Source organism: Plecotus auritus (genome assembly GCF_963455305.1).
Source record: "Plecotus auritus genome assembly, chromosome: 1".
Taxonomy (NCBI): domain Eukaryota; kingdom Metazoa; phylum Chordata; class Mammalia; order Chiroptera; family Vespertilionidae; genus Plecotus; species Plecotus auritus.
The window spans coordinates 20,510,889-20,526,173 of NC_137770.1; the positions used below are offsets into that span (position 1 = coordinate 20,510,889).

Genomic DNA, 15,285 nt, shown 5'->3' on the forward strand with positions numbered 1-15,285 from the left:
GGTCACAATCTTGGCCCTCTTCCAAGGAAGAGTTTTCTGGTTGTCGGTAGTATGTTGGAGTCTACTCTGTCACAGCAGTCCTGCTGAAATAAAGAAACAGAGATCAGAGCATGGGGCGATTGAAGTATCTGGAATCTGCAGAGCAGCCACTAGAAAGGAGAGAGTTGCATGGAGAAGGGGGAACAGAAGTGAGTCTGGGTGTGCCCAGGGAATCCTTGGCTGGGCTGGAGTGCACATGTACAGTACAGATTGAAACCATATGAAATTTGCCAAAAGTGTTGTCTTCAGGATTGAAAATGGCGTTTTCACAAATCCATCCAACAAAGTAAGTAGAAGACCAAGCCTACAAAAGATCAGGGTGAGCAAGCAGATTGACTACTGGTAAAAAACAGGTTTCTTCAGAGAAAGATCAAATGCAGAAAGTCTTCAGGGTATCATTAGCTATGATTAGGTATATAAAGAAATAGTAGAATATTACTCATATTAAAAAAAAAAAAAAGTCTACAGAAACTAATCCCTAAATGGCTCAGAGGTTGGATTTGGCAGACAAAGAATTTAAAGCAGCTATTATCAATATGTTAAAAGAACTAAAGGAAGATATTGTCATAATGAGTGAATATATAGGGCATTTTAACAGAGAAATAGAAACTATAAGGAATCAAAAGAAAATTCTAGAATGGAAAAGTTGAATAACTGAGAAGAAAACTTTACAAGATGAGCTTAACAGGGGAATGAAGATGATAGAAGGAAGAATAAATGATCTTGAAGACAGACAAACAGGAAAAGAGATAGAGAAAGGGGGAAAAAAAATCAATGTGAGAGCGAGACATTGAATGATTGCCTCCTGCATGCCTCCTACCAGGGATTGAGCCTGCAGCCTGGGCATGTGCCCTGACTGGGAATCGAACTGGCAACCTTTCATTGTATGGTATGATGCCCAGCCAACTGAATCGCACCATCCAGGGCCTCAGTAGTCTTTTAAAGCCCTTACTCTCTGCTGTTAGTATTTTGATGGATAACCTATGAATACTGTGTGATTGTTTTATGTTGCTGTCGTACCTCCCTGCAATCTACTTGAGGCCTGTGATGCTGTCCTGCTTGTCCTTGAACCTTCAGGCCCTGAATGGGCCCAGCAAGATATGCTCCTGCTGATGCTGCCTCCTGTCCTTTGGGACACACTGAGGTCCTGTTGTGGCCGATAGCTTCCATCACCAAGAGTCTGAAGAAAGTTAATCTCCCCTACCTGAGTCACTCTTGAACTTTCAGCAGCTTCCCATCTCCTACTGAACTCTTCTTCTCAGCCATTAAGGCCACCAATCCTTTGCCCCCACATTTCCTCGGTAGACATCTCAGCTCTCATCAGACTGATCTTTACATTGGCCCAGAAACAAGTCCCACAAAGGTCTGAATCTTAATCGTCACTTATGCTGATCCTCTGTCCCAAGGATGTCCTTACTCTTCCCTCACAAAAGTCCAGAACCAGGGATGTCCTTCAAATCTAAGAAACTAGCCCAGCCCCTTATGCGTCCAGCCCTGGCAGATCTCTCTGTGGCTAAACAGTATTTTTGGTATATCCTCCTATAGGCAGTTCTTCCTGGATTTCTTGTGTTTGCTCTTCTGTGTAGCTTCATCTCCTCAGATAGCTTGCAGACTGCTTGCGGACCACTATCTCAAAGAGTGCCAGGTGCATTTCTTTCTGGACACACAGGACTCATGAATGTCTATGACAAATCTATTTCTGTGACTCCCAATCCTATCACCCAACTGCATTCTCCACCCCCAAATTTTAGTGTGTAAGGGATGCTGAGAAATAAGCTTCTCTCTGAAATGGCAGCCTGGAGACCTCAATGAAATCTGTAATGTCTCTCGGTCAGTGCTGCTGCTGGTACTGAGTCACTGCTCATTTGTGGTGATGATCCTAAGCCTCACTTTGTGATTCACGTTCTAAAAATGGGGTGAGGTTTTCACAGAGAAACCAATCCCAGTGTGAACTTAGCCGCACAATTATTGGGTTCCTCTGTGGTTGCCAGCTGCTAGCACGGCACTCAAGGTATGGCGTCTGATGGCTTATTGGATGATGTGGTTGTATCTTGGCAAATACCTGGAATTTATTTTACGGGGTTATGATAAGGGGTTCTCTGTAATAGATTTGTTCTGCAAGGTATGGGACTTCTCATTATCTAACCAGTCCATGCCTGGATCTGAGATTCATGAGTATGGGGTAGATAGATCTTTGGGGCTCTTGAGTTTTGTTATTCTTGCTGTTCCAGGGTGACCTGAGGATCGAAGTCTGGACAGTCTTATCTCCTGGGCCCATGCTTTCAATCTCCATTGCTATACCTAATTTCCTTAGGCCTCAGTTTTCTCATCTGTAAAACTTGAGAGCTGGACTATTGGTCTTTAAATCGTTTGAGCTCTAAAATTTCCAAGTATTTCACCCATAACCTTCACCCTTTTCCTTTTCCACAACCCTTCCCCACCCATAGTCATACTGTGAATTTCAGTGAATTCATTATCACGAGATCTACAGGATGTTTCCCCCCCTGAACTGTAACATTGCATGTGTCAGCATGTGGACATGTGTTGTGGCTCTTTTGTTGTTCTTGGACCTGGTTTACATGTTGCTGCTGTTGGGAGAGGAGGCATCTGACTCTTCAATTTTACTGTTTTATCTTGGCCTGCAGCCATTACCACATTGAGTTACTCGAGCATTTGACTGGGCCAGAGAAAGGCTTCATGGAAGAAGCCTGTGCAGTCAGCTCTTGGGGGCTGGGCTCTATGTGGTTCTTTGGGATACCTGGTTTGGAGCACTGCATTCTCCAGTCGGTTTGCACATGTCTGGTCCGTGGCTGGTAAGGATCTTAGGAGAGGGACTTGGGAGAGAGATTTCTGGGCCTTGCATTTTCTGTACAGCTTGGGTGCCCTAGCGGGTTTCCACATGGGGAGTTTCATACATCATTTCATCATGGTTCCATCGTAATTGATGTTTGTAAATTGTTTCAGTTGGGTGGCAGTTTTTTTATATTCTCTAGTACTTTTTTTTTGTGGCTGTGACCCAAAGATTAGAGTGTTTTGGCATTGAAAGACCTGGGTTCAAGGGGTGTATCTAACACACCTGCATATTATGGCCTCTGCTTGATCATTCTTTGGGTGACATTTATGTGTGTGTGTGTGTGTGTGTGTGTGTGAGAGAGAGAGAGAGAGAGAGAGAGAGAGAGAGAGAGAGAGAGAGAGAGAATTAATTTGTCAGTGTCCTGGGATATGAGAATTCTTTCACTTAAAAGCCTGGAGAAACAAAACAAGGACCTGGAAATAAAAATACTGTTGGATAAATCACTTATTCAACCCAGATTTCTTCATCTATAAAATAATGATATTAATATCTGTCTTACTCTACTAAAGTGACTTTTGAATCAAATGAATTATGGTGTGAAAATACGTTTCTTAAAATTGTAAATGCTATACAAACATTAGTTGTTTTTAGGAAGCATCATACAACAAAACTAATTGCTTTAATTACAAAAAAACCCCCACAAAACCCAAAGCTGTTAATGTTTTTATGCTGATTTTCCACAGCATAGATTACTTACTGCAGGTAATAACCTATAATAAAATTTTCTTTTTATTGTGCACCACTTAGAAGGCTATGAGTTCAATTCTTCTAGACTAAAATGAATACTGTGAGTAGTGAGTAGTAAGAACTAATATTGTACAAGGTCAATAGTAGCTCTTTTGGAGAAAATCACTAATTTTGCATTAATTCAGATTTTATTAAGTCATCATAAGAGTAAGAGCAAGGATAAAGTTGTAAAAGGGCAGTAATACTACAAACAAAATTATAAGTCTGTAAAGTATCCTTCTATATACTTAGAATGTAATTGCAGTAAAAGTAAAGGCTAGGCTTTTATGTACTAATTCACATCGGCCTAGAATCAGAATGTGTTTAACGCACATTTTACCCTAAAGCAAATATGCCCTACCCCCTTATTCCAAATGAACAAAATGACTCCATTTCTATTTTTTTAAATTGGTAAACCGTGCTTGGATATACCATCTGGAGATTGTTGGGTTTCTGCCAACAATTTAATTCAGGCTTGCCAAGAGCTACCTGCCTAAGGCAAGAAACTGCACTGATTTAATAGGGAGGAGCATGCTTTTACTTCACCATTTGGTAAAAGAACGTGAAAGTACTTTGGGGAAATTTAATATTTGTTTTACAATGATGGTGTTATATTATAGTTAAAAATATTTCCATACTAAAATAATTGGGGGAACAGGGGGATCTAATTGCTTAAATTTGTGTGATTATTTACAAGTCTGATATGGAGGCACATGCAGAGATCTTGATGCTAAAGGAGTGGGAGAAGTGGGAGCAAGACAGGGGCACAGAAAAGTAATGCCAGTGGGCACCACCCAGACCTCCTCGTGGGTAGTGTTGAAAGCCCTAGACCTGCCTGGCTGGTGTTGCTCAGTGGTTAAACGTCAGCCTATGAACCAGGAGGTCATGGTTCGATTCCTGGTCAGGGCACATGCCCTGGTTGCAAGCTCAATCCCCAGTGGGGGGCATGCAGGAGGCAGCCGATGGATGATTCTCATCATTGATGTTTCTATCTCTCTCTCTGAAATCTCAGATTAATCAAAGGCAATCTGTCTACATTCTGAGTGCTGCCACCTGCAAGATCACCGTAACAGATTCCTAGGCCCAAGTCCACCCCGCTACCATACCCTTACCCCCACCCCAGACACGACTCTGGGGTCTGCCTGAGGCCAGCAGTGTGAAGATGACCAGCACCTTCCTAGCATGACGACCTTGGACCATGTGATCGCTACCCAGCAGTCGGAGTGGGTCTCCTTCAATGAGGATCCACTCTTTCCCGTCCCTTCTGAGGGTAAGCGGTGCTTTCATTTCCTAAGGGAAAGGACTGGCAAGAAGCACACCTGCTTGCTATGGCTTCCACTTGATTATTCTCTGGGTGGAATCTTCATATAGAAAAAAGAGCCAGCCTGTCACTTTCCTGAGATGCAGGTTCTTCCGCTTAGAAACCTGGAGGAAGCATCTTAGGAACCTTGAGTTCCCAGACAAGGGCCTGGAAACAGGGCAAGTATTGGCTGCTGTCTTCCAAGTAGCATCAACTTTATATTTACAATGTACTTTACACTCAGCTCTTTGGGTTGTTACTCCCAGCAGCAACTTGGATTTTCTCAAATTTTTGAAGTGTAGCTGTTGAGAGTGACAGGCTGTAGAGGCAGATTGCTTGGGCTCAAATCCCGGCTCCATCACAGATGAGGGATGTGCCCTTGGATAGATTTTTTATCCAACATCTCTGTGTGGCAGTCTGTCTGTGCAGCATGGATAACCGCAGTACCTACCTCACGGTGGTTGTGAGGAGTAAATGAATTAATGTACATGCCTGGCTCATGGAAAAGCTCTGTAATTGTCATCCATGATCATGATGAAGATGGCCAACCTGACTTCTAGGGAACTGGTGCCAAGGCACGAAGTTCAAGGTAGGGTAGAGGAGATGGATGCAGAGCCATGTCAGCTTGTTCTGTTCTACTGTAGCTGCCTCTGCTAAACCTGCCTCTGCTAAACTGAAACCAGCCCACTTCATTCACAGCACCTGGCAAGTGTGAGTTCTGAGGTGTGCTTCCTTTATGAGTCTTGCAAGTGTGGCTAGTCTGCATTGAATTGTGCTAAAAGTGGGAAATACCCACACTGGATTTCAAAGACCTAGTAAAAGTTAAATTTTTCATTAACAACTTTTATATCAATTACGTGTTGGAATTGTAAATTTTCAACATACTGGGTTGAAATATATATTATTAAAAGTAGTTTTGCCAGTTTCTTCTTACTTTTTTTGGGGGGGGGGTTTTAAGAAATGCTTTTAATGATTAAAACTAAAACCCTGTCTCTTTTTTTTTTTATTTTAATAAATCTTTATTCAGATTATTACACTTGTTTCTCCTTTTCCCCCCCATAGCTCCCCTCCACCCAGTTCCCACCCCACCTTCTGCCCTTACCTCCCCCCCCGCACTGTGCTCATCCATAGGTGTATGATTTTTGTCCAGTCTCTTCATGAACCCCTCATACCCCTTTCCCCCTGAGAATTATCAGTCCACTCCCTTTCTATGCCCCTGATTCTATTATATTCACCAGATTATTCTGTTCCTCAGGTTTTTAATTCACTTGATTTTTAGGTTCACTTGTTGATAGATATGTATTTGTTGTTCATAATTTTTATCTTTACTTTTTTCTTCTTCCTCTTCTTTAAGAATACCTTTCAGCATTTCATATAATACTGGTTTGGTGAACTCCTTTAGCTTTTTCTTATCTGTGAAGCTCTTCATCTGCCCTTCAATTCTGAATGATAGCTTTGCTGGGTAGAGTAATCTTGGTTGTAGGTTCTTGCTATTCATCACATTGAAAATTTCTTGTCACTCCCGTCTGGCCTGCATAGTTTCTGTTGAGAAATCAGCTGACAGTCGTATGGGTGCTCCCTTGTAGGTAACTGTTTTTCTCTTGCTGCTTTTAATATTCTCTCTTTGTCTTTTGCTCTTGGCATTTTAATTATGATGTGTCTTGGTGTGGTCCTCTTTGGATTCCTTTTGTTTGGGGTTCTGTGGGCTTCCTGGACTTGTAAGTCTATTTCTTTCACCAGGTGGGGGAAGTTTTCGGTCATTATTTCTTCAAATAGGTTTTCAGTATCTTGCTCTCTCTCTTCTTCTGGCACCCCCATAATTCTGATGTTGGTACGCTTGAAGTTGTCCCAGAGTCTTCTTACACTATCTTCAACTTTTTGGATTTTTTTTTTTTTGCTTTTTGCTTTTTCGGTTGAGTGTTTTTTGCTTCTTTGTATTTCAATTCTTTGACTTGATTTTTGTGTTCCTCTAGTCTGTTTTTGGGTCTCTGTATAATATTTTTTATTTCAGTCAGTGTATGTTTAATTTCTAGTTGGTCCTTTTTCATATCTTCGAGGGTCTCGTTATATTTATCGGCCTTTTCTAGGATAGTCTTGAAAAGCCTTATAACCGTGGTTTTGAATTCTATATCCAGTCGTTTGTTTTCCTCCATTTCTTTCGTTTGTGATCTGATTCTTTGACGCCGCATTTTCACTGCTTCCCTGAGTTGGTAAGGTAGATTTGTGTGCTAGGTTTCCTATATGGCCCAGTGGGTCGGCCTCCCCAGTTAACCTGAGGTGGACACTCTTGGTGCACCCCTTTGTGGACTGTGTGTACAGCCTTGTTGTAGTTAAGTCTTGATTGTTGTTGGTATCACTGGGAGGAATTGACCTCCAGGCCAGTTGGCTGTAAGGATCAGCTGTGTCTATGCTGGGAGAAGTTCGGTGCTGGAGACAGCCTTATAGGATTAGACTTGCCAAATTGCAATAGCCTCTGTGCTCAGCTTGGATGGGGTGGAGTCTCAGTCTTGGCTTCCCGTCAGCCTTGCCCTTGCGCGCATGTGCGCGCCTGCAGACCTCTGCCTTCCCCGGCTCCAGAGTCTCCGCCCGAGAGTCCAGACTCCCCCCACAAGAGCGTGGGTCCCCAGGGGCTCGCCTGGAACTGGGGTCCAGTGCAGTCAGAACTGGGGCTCAGTGCAGTCAGGAGCCTCTGACTCCCTTCCACTAGGGAAAGCCTGTGGCAACCTCCGCAGCCTTTGTGCGCACTGGCACGCGCACGCCTTCAGACTTCTGCCTTCCCCAGCTCCCGAGTCTCCACCTGAGAGTCCAGACTCCCCCCACAAGAGCCTGGGTCCCCAGGGGCTCGCCCAGAACTGGGGTTCAGTGCAGTCAGAACTGGGGTTCAGTGCGGTCAGGGGCTTCCTTCCCCCTTCCGCCAGAGAAAGTCAGCCAGGTTCTCAGCCACCCTTCCTCTCTGCGCGCACAAAGACCCTTTGCCGTACCTCCAATTCTCTGTGAGCTTTTCTCTTTCCTTCTAGTTGTAGAATTTTCACTCAGCCAGCTTTCCTGTGGTTCTGGATGGTGTCCGTTCTGTCTTTTAGTTGTAGTTTTGAAATTGTTGTGCGAGGCAGCAGTTTAGGTGCTTACCTATGCCGCCATCTTGGTTTCTCCTCTTCTTATTTTTTTTTTAATGTGGCTACTAGAACATTTAAAATTATATATGTGGCTCATTTATTTATTTATTTGACCATGCTAATCTAAAGGCTTTATTAGTTTGTTTGCTAGTTTGAGTTTTTAAAAAGCTTTTATACAGTGCCTGGTCGGTGTTGCTTAGTGGTTAACCATCGACCTATGAACCAGGAGGTCACTTTTAATTCCTGGTCAGGGCATGTGCCCTGGTTGTGGATTCAATCCCTAGTGTGGGGGGCAGAGGGTGGGGAATGCAGGATGCAGCCAGTCAATGATTCTCTCTCATCATGGGTGTTTCTATCTCTCCCTCTTCCTTCCTCTCTAAAATCAATAAAAATGTATTTTTAAAAAGTTTTTACACAGTAAAATGGACCACTTTTTATGTACAGTTGATGAATTTTCCATGTGTAGATTTGTGTAACCACCACCACAACCAGAGTATAGTTCTTTAAAAAAACACACAATTATTTGAAGGCTGTTAAATGTTTCAGGACCAATAAAGTGAAATAAATCGAGGGGAAGAGCCTCTGCCACGTTTAGCTATCATTGGTGCAGGGTTTGCACCTCATAGCCTGCAGGTGTGTAATTAGGACTGCAAGGAGTTTGAGGTTTAAATTGAAATGTCTTTAGTCCAGGCAGAAGCTCGCCAGTTTAGCCATACTCTCTACCAGTCCCTATTGCCTTTTGCTTTTATCCTTTGACTCAGTTATATTTCTTGCTTGGCCCCTGTGGGCATTCTTATTTGTGACCCTCAAGAATTGGTGTAAATGCTGAGATAAGAACAGTGAACAAGATTACCCCAATCTCAGCCTGGTCATGCTGAGGTTATAGTTTTAAAACATTGCTAGGAAAATGCTCCTTTGGCATAGAGGCAGATGGGCATGACTGTTTCTTTACCCTCACTCACTGTAATGGTGAGTCCTGTGATCACCCCTTGCCCATCCTTTGTTTTTCCACCCTCCGCACGTGAAGTGATGTGCTGTCTGGTGTCTGTTTCAGGGGCCACCGAAGAGCACCTCCCGGGACGGTCATCATCCTCAGACCAGTCTGAGAGCTCCTCCGGGGAGAACCACGTGGCGGATGGAGGCTCTCAGGACCTCTCCCACTCGGAGCAGGATGACTCCTCCGAGAAGATGGGCCTCATCTCTGAAGCGGCCTCTCCTCCTGGGAGCCCTGAGCATCCCCCACCTGACCTGGCCTCAGCCATCAGCAACTGGGTTCAATTTGAAGATGACACGCCCTGGACCAGCACTTCACCACCTCCTCCTAAAGAAACAGGTGGGACAGGTGGGAGGCCAGGAAGGGATCCGGCTCAGGTCTGTTTCTCCATGAGAGTGTAGAAGGCTGCCAGGTCTACTTGACCTGCTCCCAAGCCTGAAGCACTGGCCACAGAGGGGAGAGCAGGCAGAGGTCTCATTTGGCTTAATTCTACAAACCCTTTTTGTGTTTTTTTTTTTTTTTTAAATATATTTTTATTGATTTCAGAGAGGAAGGGAGAGTGAGAGAGATTTAGAAACATCAATGATGAGAGAAAATCATTGATCGGCTGCCTCCCGTATGCCTCACACTGGGGATCAAGCCTGCAGCCTGGGCATGCGCACTGTAACCTCCTGGTTCATAGGTTAATGGCTCAACCACTGAGCCTTGCCGGCTGGGCTGCAAACCGTTTTTGTCAGCATCAGCATATGGAAGGATTTCTGTGTTCTGGGCCATTTCCAGCCTTACACCCTTGTCCCTGGCTATTGACCTGTCTGGGAGGTATACATATTTCTTTAAATATTAGGGACTAGAATTGCATTTACTCTGCACCTAAATTGTAAACTCCTTAAGAGTAGAAATGAATGTCTCTGAGTGTAGACCACCAACCATCTCTAATAGAATCACCAGTTAAATATGGATATTTTTGTGTCCCAAACCTCTTGAATCCAAATCTTCAAGAGGGGCACTGTCTTTAGTGCTAAGTACCTGATTTTGTGGGATCTCAATGGCTGGAAGCTGCACTAGAGAGGTTGGCGAAGCCAGAGGAGTTGCTAGTCCTCACCTAGTAACCTGGCTGCAAGGGTGACCTTGGTAACACATTACTACCAACCTAGTGGCTTAAACAGCACAGGGTTATTATTTTACAGTTCTGTAGCTCACAAGACCAACCTGAACGCCACTCGGCTAAAATCCCGGTGTTGTCAGGCCAGCATTCCTTTCAGGAGGCACTCGGGCAGAATGGGTTTCCTTGTACTCTCCAGCTGCTAGCAGCCACCCACATTCCTTGACATGTGCCCCAGGCTCTGTCTCAGGAGCTAGCAGTGCTGCATTTCTCTGCGCCTTTGTTCTGTGCACATCTCTCTAATTGACTCCTGCCTCTCTCTGCAGTTTAAAGACCCTTGTGATTACCCTGGGCCCCCCAGACTCATCCTGGATAATTTCCCCAGCTCAAAGTTCCTTTTGCTGTATAAGGTGTCCTACTCACACGTTCTGGGTATTAGGTGTGGGCATCCTTTGTGGGGAGCATTATTTTGTCTGCCACAGAGAAGAGCAAAAAAGCAAGGCTGATAAGTTTTTCTGTTGGTAAGTTAAATGTTTTGCTCGTTTCAGTTTTTTAAAAACAATCCCTTTGTTTTTCAGACAGGCCTTTAACACCAGTAAAAACAATTTTAGGAAAAGATGAAGCATAATTCTACCATGTAATAAACACTTCCACTTTTACATACCAGTTTGCCCATTAATGTATGCGTTTTCCTATTTAAGCGTTAGATTTCTCTTGTTGGTGAGAAAGCGTCTGCCCTAAAAGCAGCAAGGATGAAGTGACAGGTCCAGACACGCTTCCCAGTCTAGCTGGAGGGAGGCAGTAACCTTTTCTAACACCTGACACTGGAGAGACAAGGGGCTGATGAAGCACTTATAAATGTGGCGAAAGTTCCCGAGTGCTGGGCAGTGAATCAATACACAGTATGTTTCTTATTTTTAGTAAGATAACGTGTACTGAGTGCTTACTCTCCCAGGCACTACTCTCAAAGCTTTGTACTCCTTACCACAATCATGTGAGGAAGGTATTAATATTATATTCATATTACACATGAGGAGACTGATAAGACAGTGGTTTTGGAAGTTGCCCAAGGCTTTGCTGGGAAGTGTCAGAAGAAAGCTTCCGACGCAGGCAGGCAGGCAGGCAGGCCCCAGGATCTCAGAGCAGCCTAGGCATGTTCAGTGGTACATTCCGTGGGTCTGCCAGCCGAGCTGTAGTTTCCTCTGCTCCCTCATTCCTGGGAGGCTGGGAGGTGAGGGAAGGGTGGGGTGGTATTTCTCCACTCATTTGCCCTAAAATGGTCATTGATTATATTCACGGCATTCAGATTCTTTCACATCTTGTTCATTCACACCTGGTCTTTAGCCTTAAATATTGCTCAGAACTATTTATATGACAGATGAGTCAATTTGCTTCAATTCTTCACCACTTATTTTTGCAAACTAACTGGGCATAACCATAACTATGTTGCCCCCATTTGACTGAGGATCCTAGCCTGTTAATGGATAATGTTTATTTATTTTTTTTTATTTTATTGATATTTTACAGAGAGGAAGGGAGAGGGATAGAGAGCTAGAAACATCGATGAGAGAGAAACATCGATCAGCTGCCTCCTGCACACCTCCCACTGGGGATGTGCCCGCAACCAAGGTACATGCCCTTGACCGGAATCGAACCCGGGACCCTTCAGTCCTCAGGCCGACGCTCTATCCACTGAGCCAAACCAGTTTCGGCAGTTAACGGATAATGTTATGGATAGTGTTAAAAGCTTATGGCCCTGGCTGGGTGCTCAAATGATTGAAGTGTGTTCCATGCATCAAAAATGTTGTGAGTTCAATTCCCGGTCAGGGCACATACCTTGTTGTGGGTTTAATCCCTGGTCAGGGCGAGTACAGAAAGCAACTAATTGATGTTTCTGTCTCTATCTCTCGCTTCCTTTCTCTCTTTCTAAAATAAAAAAAACAACCATATCCTCAGGTGAGGATTAAAAAACAAAACAAAAATCTTACCCTTTAAGGCAGCAGTTCTCAAAGTGTAGTCTATAGATCCAGGGAGATTCTGAAGACCCGTTCAGGGGGTGTATGGAATCAGAATGATTTTTATAACTCTCAGATGTTATTTACCTTTTTCACTGTATTAGCATTGGCATTTATGGTACAAAATTAATGGTGAGTAAAACTTCTGGCACTGTGTACTTACTTAAAAAAGTCAGTCTCACTTAATATTCTTGATGAAGTAGTACAAATTCTTATTTTATTAAATCATTATTGTTTTTTAAAAATATTTTTATTGTTTAAAATATTACATATATTAGTACATATATATCCTTTTCTTTCCCCGTTGACCTTCCCCCAGCCTCCCCTACCCCCTGTCGCATGCCCTCATCCCACCCCCCCCGCCCAGTGTCTTGTGTCCATTGGTGTGCTTATATGCATGCATACAAGTCCTTTGGTTGATCTATTTCCCTCCCTCCCCAACACTCCCCAGCCTTCCCGCTGTAATTTGACAGTCTGTTTGGTGCTTTACTACCTCTGTATCTATCTTTTTGTTCATCAGGTTATAATGTTCCTTATTTTCCATAAATGAGTGAGATCATGTGGTATTTTTCTTTCATTGCCTGGCTTATTTCACTTAACATAATGCTCTCCAGGTCCATCCATGCTGCTGCAAATGGTAAGAATTCCTACTTTTTTATAGCAGCGTAGTATTCCATTGTGTAGATGTACCATAGTTTTCTAACCCACTCCTCTGCTGATGGGCATTTAGGCTGTTTCCAAATCTTAGCTATGGTGAATTGTGCTGCTATGAACATAGGGGTGCATATATCCTTTCTGATTGGTGTTTCTAGTTTCTTGGGATATATTCCTAGAAGTGGGATTACTGGGTCAAGTGGGAGCTCCATTTTTAGTTTTTTGAGGAAAGTCCATACTGTTCTCCACAGAGGCTGCACCAGTCTGCATTCCCACCAGCAGTGCAGGAGGGTTCCTTTTTCTCCGCATCCTCACCAGCACTTGTTTGTTGATTTGTTGATGGTTACCATTCTGACAGGTGTGAGATGGTACCGCATTGTCATTTTGATTTGCATCTTTCAGATAATTAGTGACTTTGAGCATGTTTTCATATTTCTCTTGGTCTTCCTTCTGTCTTCTTTTGAAAAGATTCTATTTAGGTCCATTGCCCATTTTTTTATTGGATCATTTATCTTCCTTTTATTAAGTTGTATAAGTTCCCTGTAGATGTTGGAGATTAAACCTTTATCAGTGATAACATTTGCAAATATGTTCTCCCATACAGTGGGCTTTCTTGTTGTTTTGTTGATGGTTTCTTTTGCTGTGAAAAAGCTTTTTATTTTGATGTAGTCCCATTTGTTTATTTTCTCTTTAGCTTCCATTGCCCTAGGAGCGGTATCGGTGAAGAAATTGCTTCGGCATATGTCTGAGATTTCTCTGCCTGTGGATTCCTCTAGTATTTTTATGGTTTCCCGTCTTATGTTTAAATCCTGTATCCATTTTGAGTTAATTTTTGTGTATGGTGTAAGTTGGTAGTCTAGTTTCATTTTTTTGCAGGTATCTGTCCAATTTTCCCAACACCATTTATTGAAGAGATTGTCTTGACTCCATTGTATGTTCATGCCTCCTTTGTCAAATATTAATTGAGCATAGTGGTTTGGGTCGATATCTGGATTCTCTATTCTATTCCATTGGTCTATATGTCTGTTCTTGTGCCAGTACCAGGCTGTTTTGAGAACAGTGGCTTTGTAGTACAGCTTGAAATCTGGTATTGAGATCCCACCTACTTTATTCTTCTTTCTCAGGATTGCTATGGCTATTCGGGGTCTTTTTTTATTCCAGATGAATTTTTAGAGAGTTCTTTCTAGGTCTGTGAAATATGCCATTGGTATTTTAATGGGGAGTGCATTGAATCTATAGATTGCTTTGGGTAGTATGGACATTTTAATGATATTGATTCTACCAATCCATGAACATGGTATGTTCTTCCATCTGTTTACATCTTCCTCTATCTCTTTTTTCAGTGTCCTGTAGTTTTCTGCATATAGGTCTTTTACTTCCTTAGTTAAGTTTATTCCCAGGTATCTTAAATTTTTTGGTGCGATGGTAAATGGGATGGCTTTTTTAGTCTCTCTTTCTATAAGTTCACTATTGGTGTATAGAAATGGCATAGATTTCTTGGCATTAATTTTGTATCCTGCTACATTGCTGAATTCATTTATTAAGTCTATTAGTTTTTTGATGGAGTCTTTTGGGTTTTTTATGTACAATATCATGTCATCTGCAAATAAGGACAGCTTCACTTCTTCTTTTCCAATTTGGATGCCTTTTATTTCTTCTTCTTGTCTAATTGCAATGGCTAATACTTCCAGCACTATGTCAAACAGGAGTGGTGAGAGTGGGCATCCCTGTCTTGTTCCTGTTCTTAGGGGAAATGGTTTTAGTTTTTGCCCATTGAGTATGATGTTAGCTGTGGGTTTATCATATATGGCTTTTATTATATTGAGGTATGATCCTTCTATTCCCACCTTGTTGAGAGTTTTTATCAAGAAAGGGTGTTGGATTTTGTGAAATACTTTTTCTGAATGAATTGATATGACTATGTGATTTTTATCTCACAATTTGTTTATGTGATGTTTCACGTTTATTGATTTGCGGATATTGTACCATCTTTGCATTCCTGGGATAAATCCTACTTGGTCATGGTGTATGATCTTTGTGATGTAGTGCTGGATCCGATTTGCTAGAATTTTGTTGAGGATTTTGGCAACTATGTTCATGAGGAATATTGGCCTGTAATTCACTTTCATTGTGTTGTCTTTATCTAGTTTTGGTATTAGGGTGATGCTGGCTTCATAGAATGAGCTTGCAAGTGTTCCTTCCTCTTGAATTTTTTGGAATAGTCTGAGGAGGATAGGTTTTAGTTCTTCCTTGAATGTTTGGTAAAACTCTGCTGTGAAGCCATCTGGCCCCGGGCTTTTGTTTGCTGGAAGCTTTTTGATGACTGCTTCAATTTCTTCCATAGTTATTGGCCTATTGAGATGTTCAGATTCTTCCTGATTGAGTTTTGGAAGGTTATATTTTTCTAGGAATATGTCCATTTCCTCCAGGTTGTCCAGTTTGTTGGAATAGAGTTGTTCATAGTATTTTTTAACGATCCTATGTATTT

General features: G+C 42.5%; 1 protein-coding gene across 1 annotated transcript in view; it reads left to right on the forward strand.

The window, feature by feature from the left end:
* The window catches only part of STON2 (stonin 2), a 144,604-nt gene that overhangs the window by 29,049 nt on the left and 100,270 nt on the right, over positions 1 to 15,285 (forward strand). Inside the window, exons 2-3 of the mRNA XM_080665585.1 lie at positions 4,632 to 4,889; positions 9,087 to 9,365. Coding sequence (XP_080521711.1) covers positions 4,802 to 4,889; positions 9,087 to 9,365 — 367 coding nt within the window. The 5' untranslated portion in view covers positions 4,632 to 4,801. The remainder of the gene's footprint in view (positions 1 to 4,631; positions 4,890 to 9,086; positions 9,366 to 15,285) is intronic.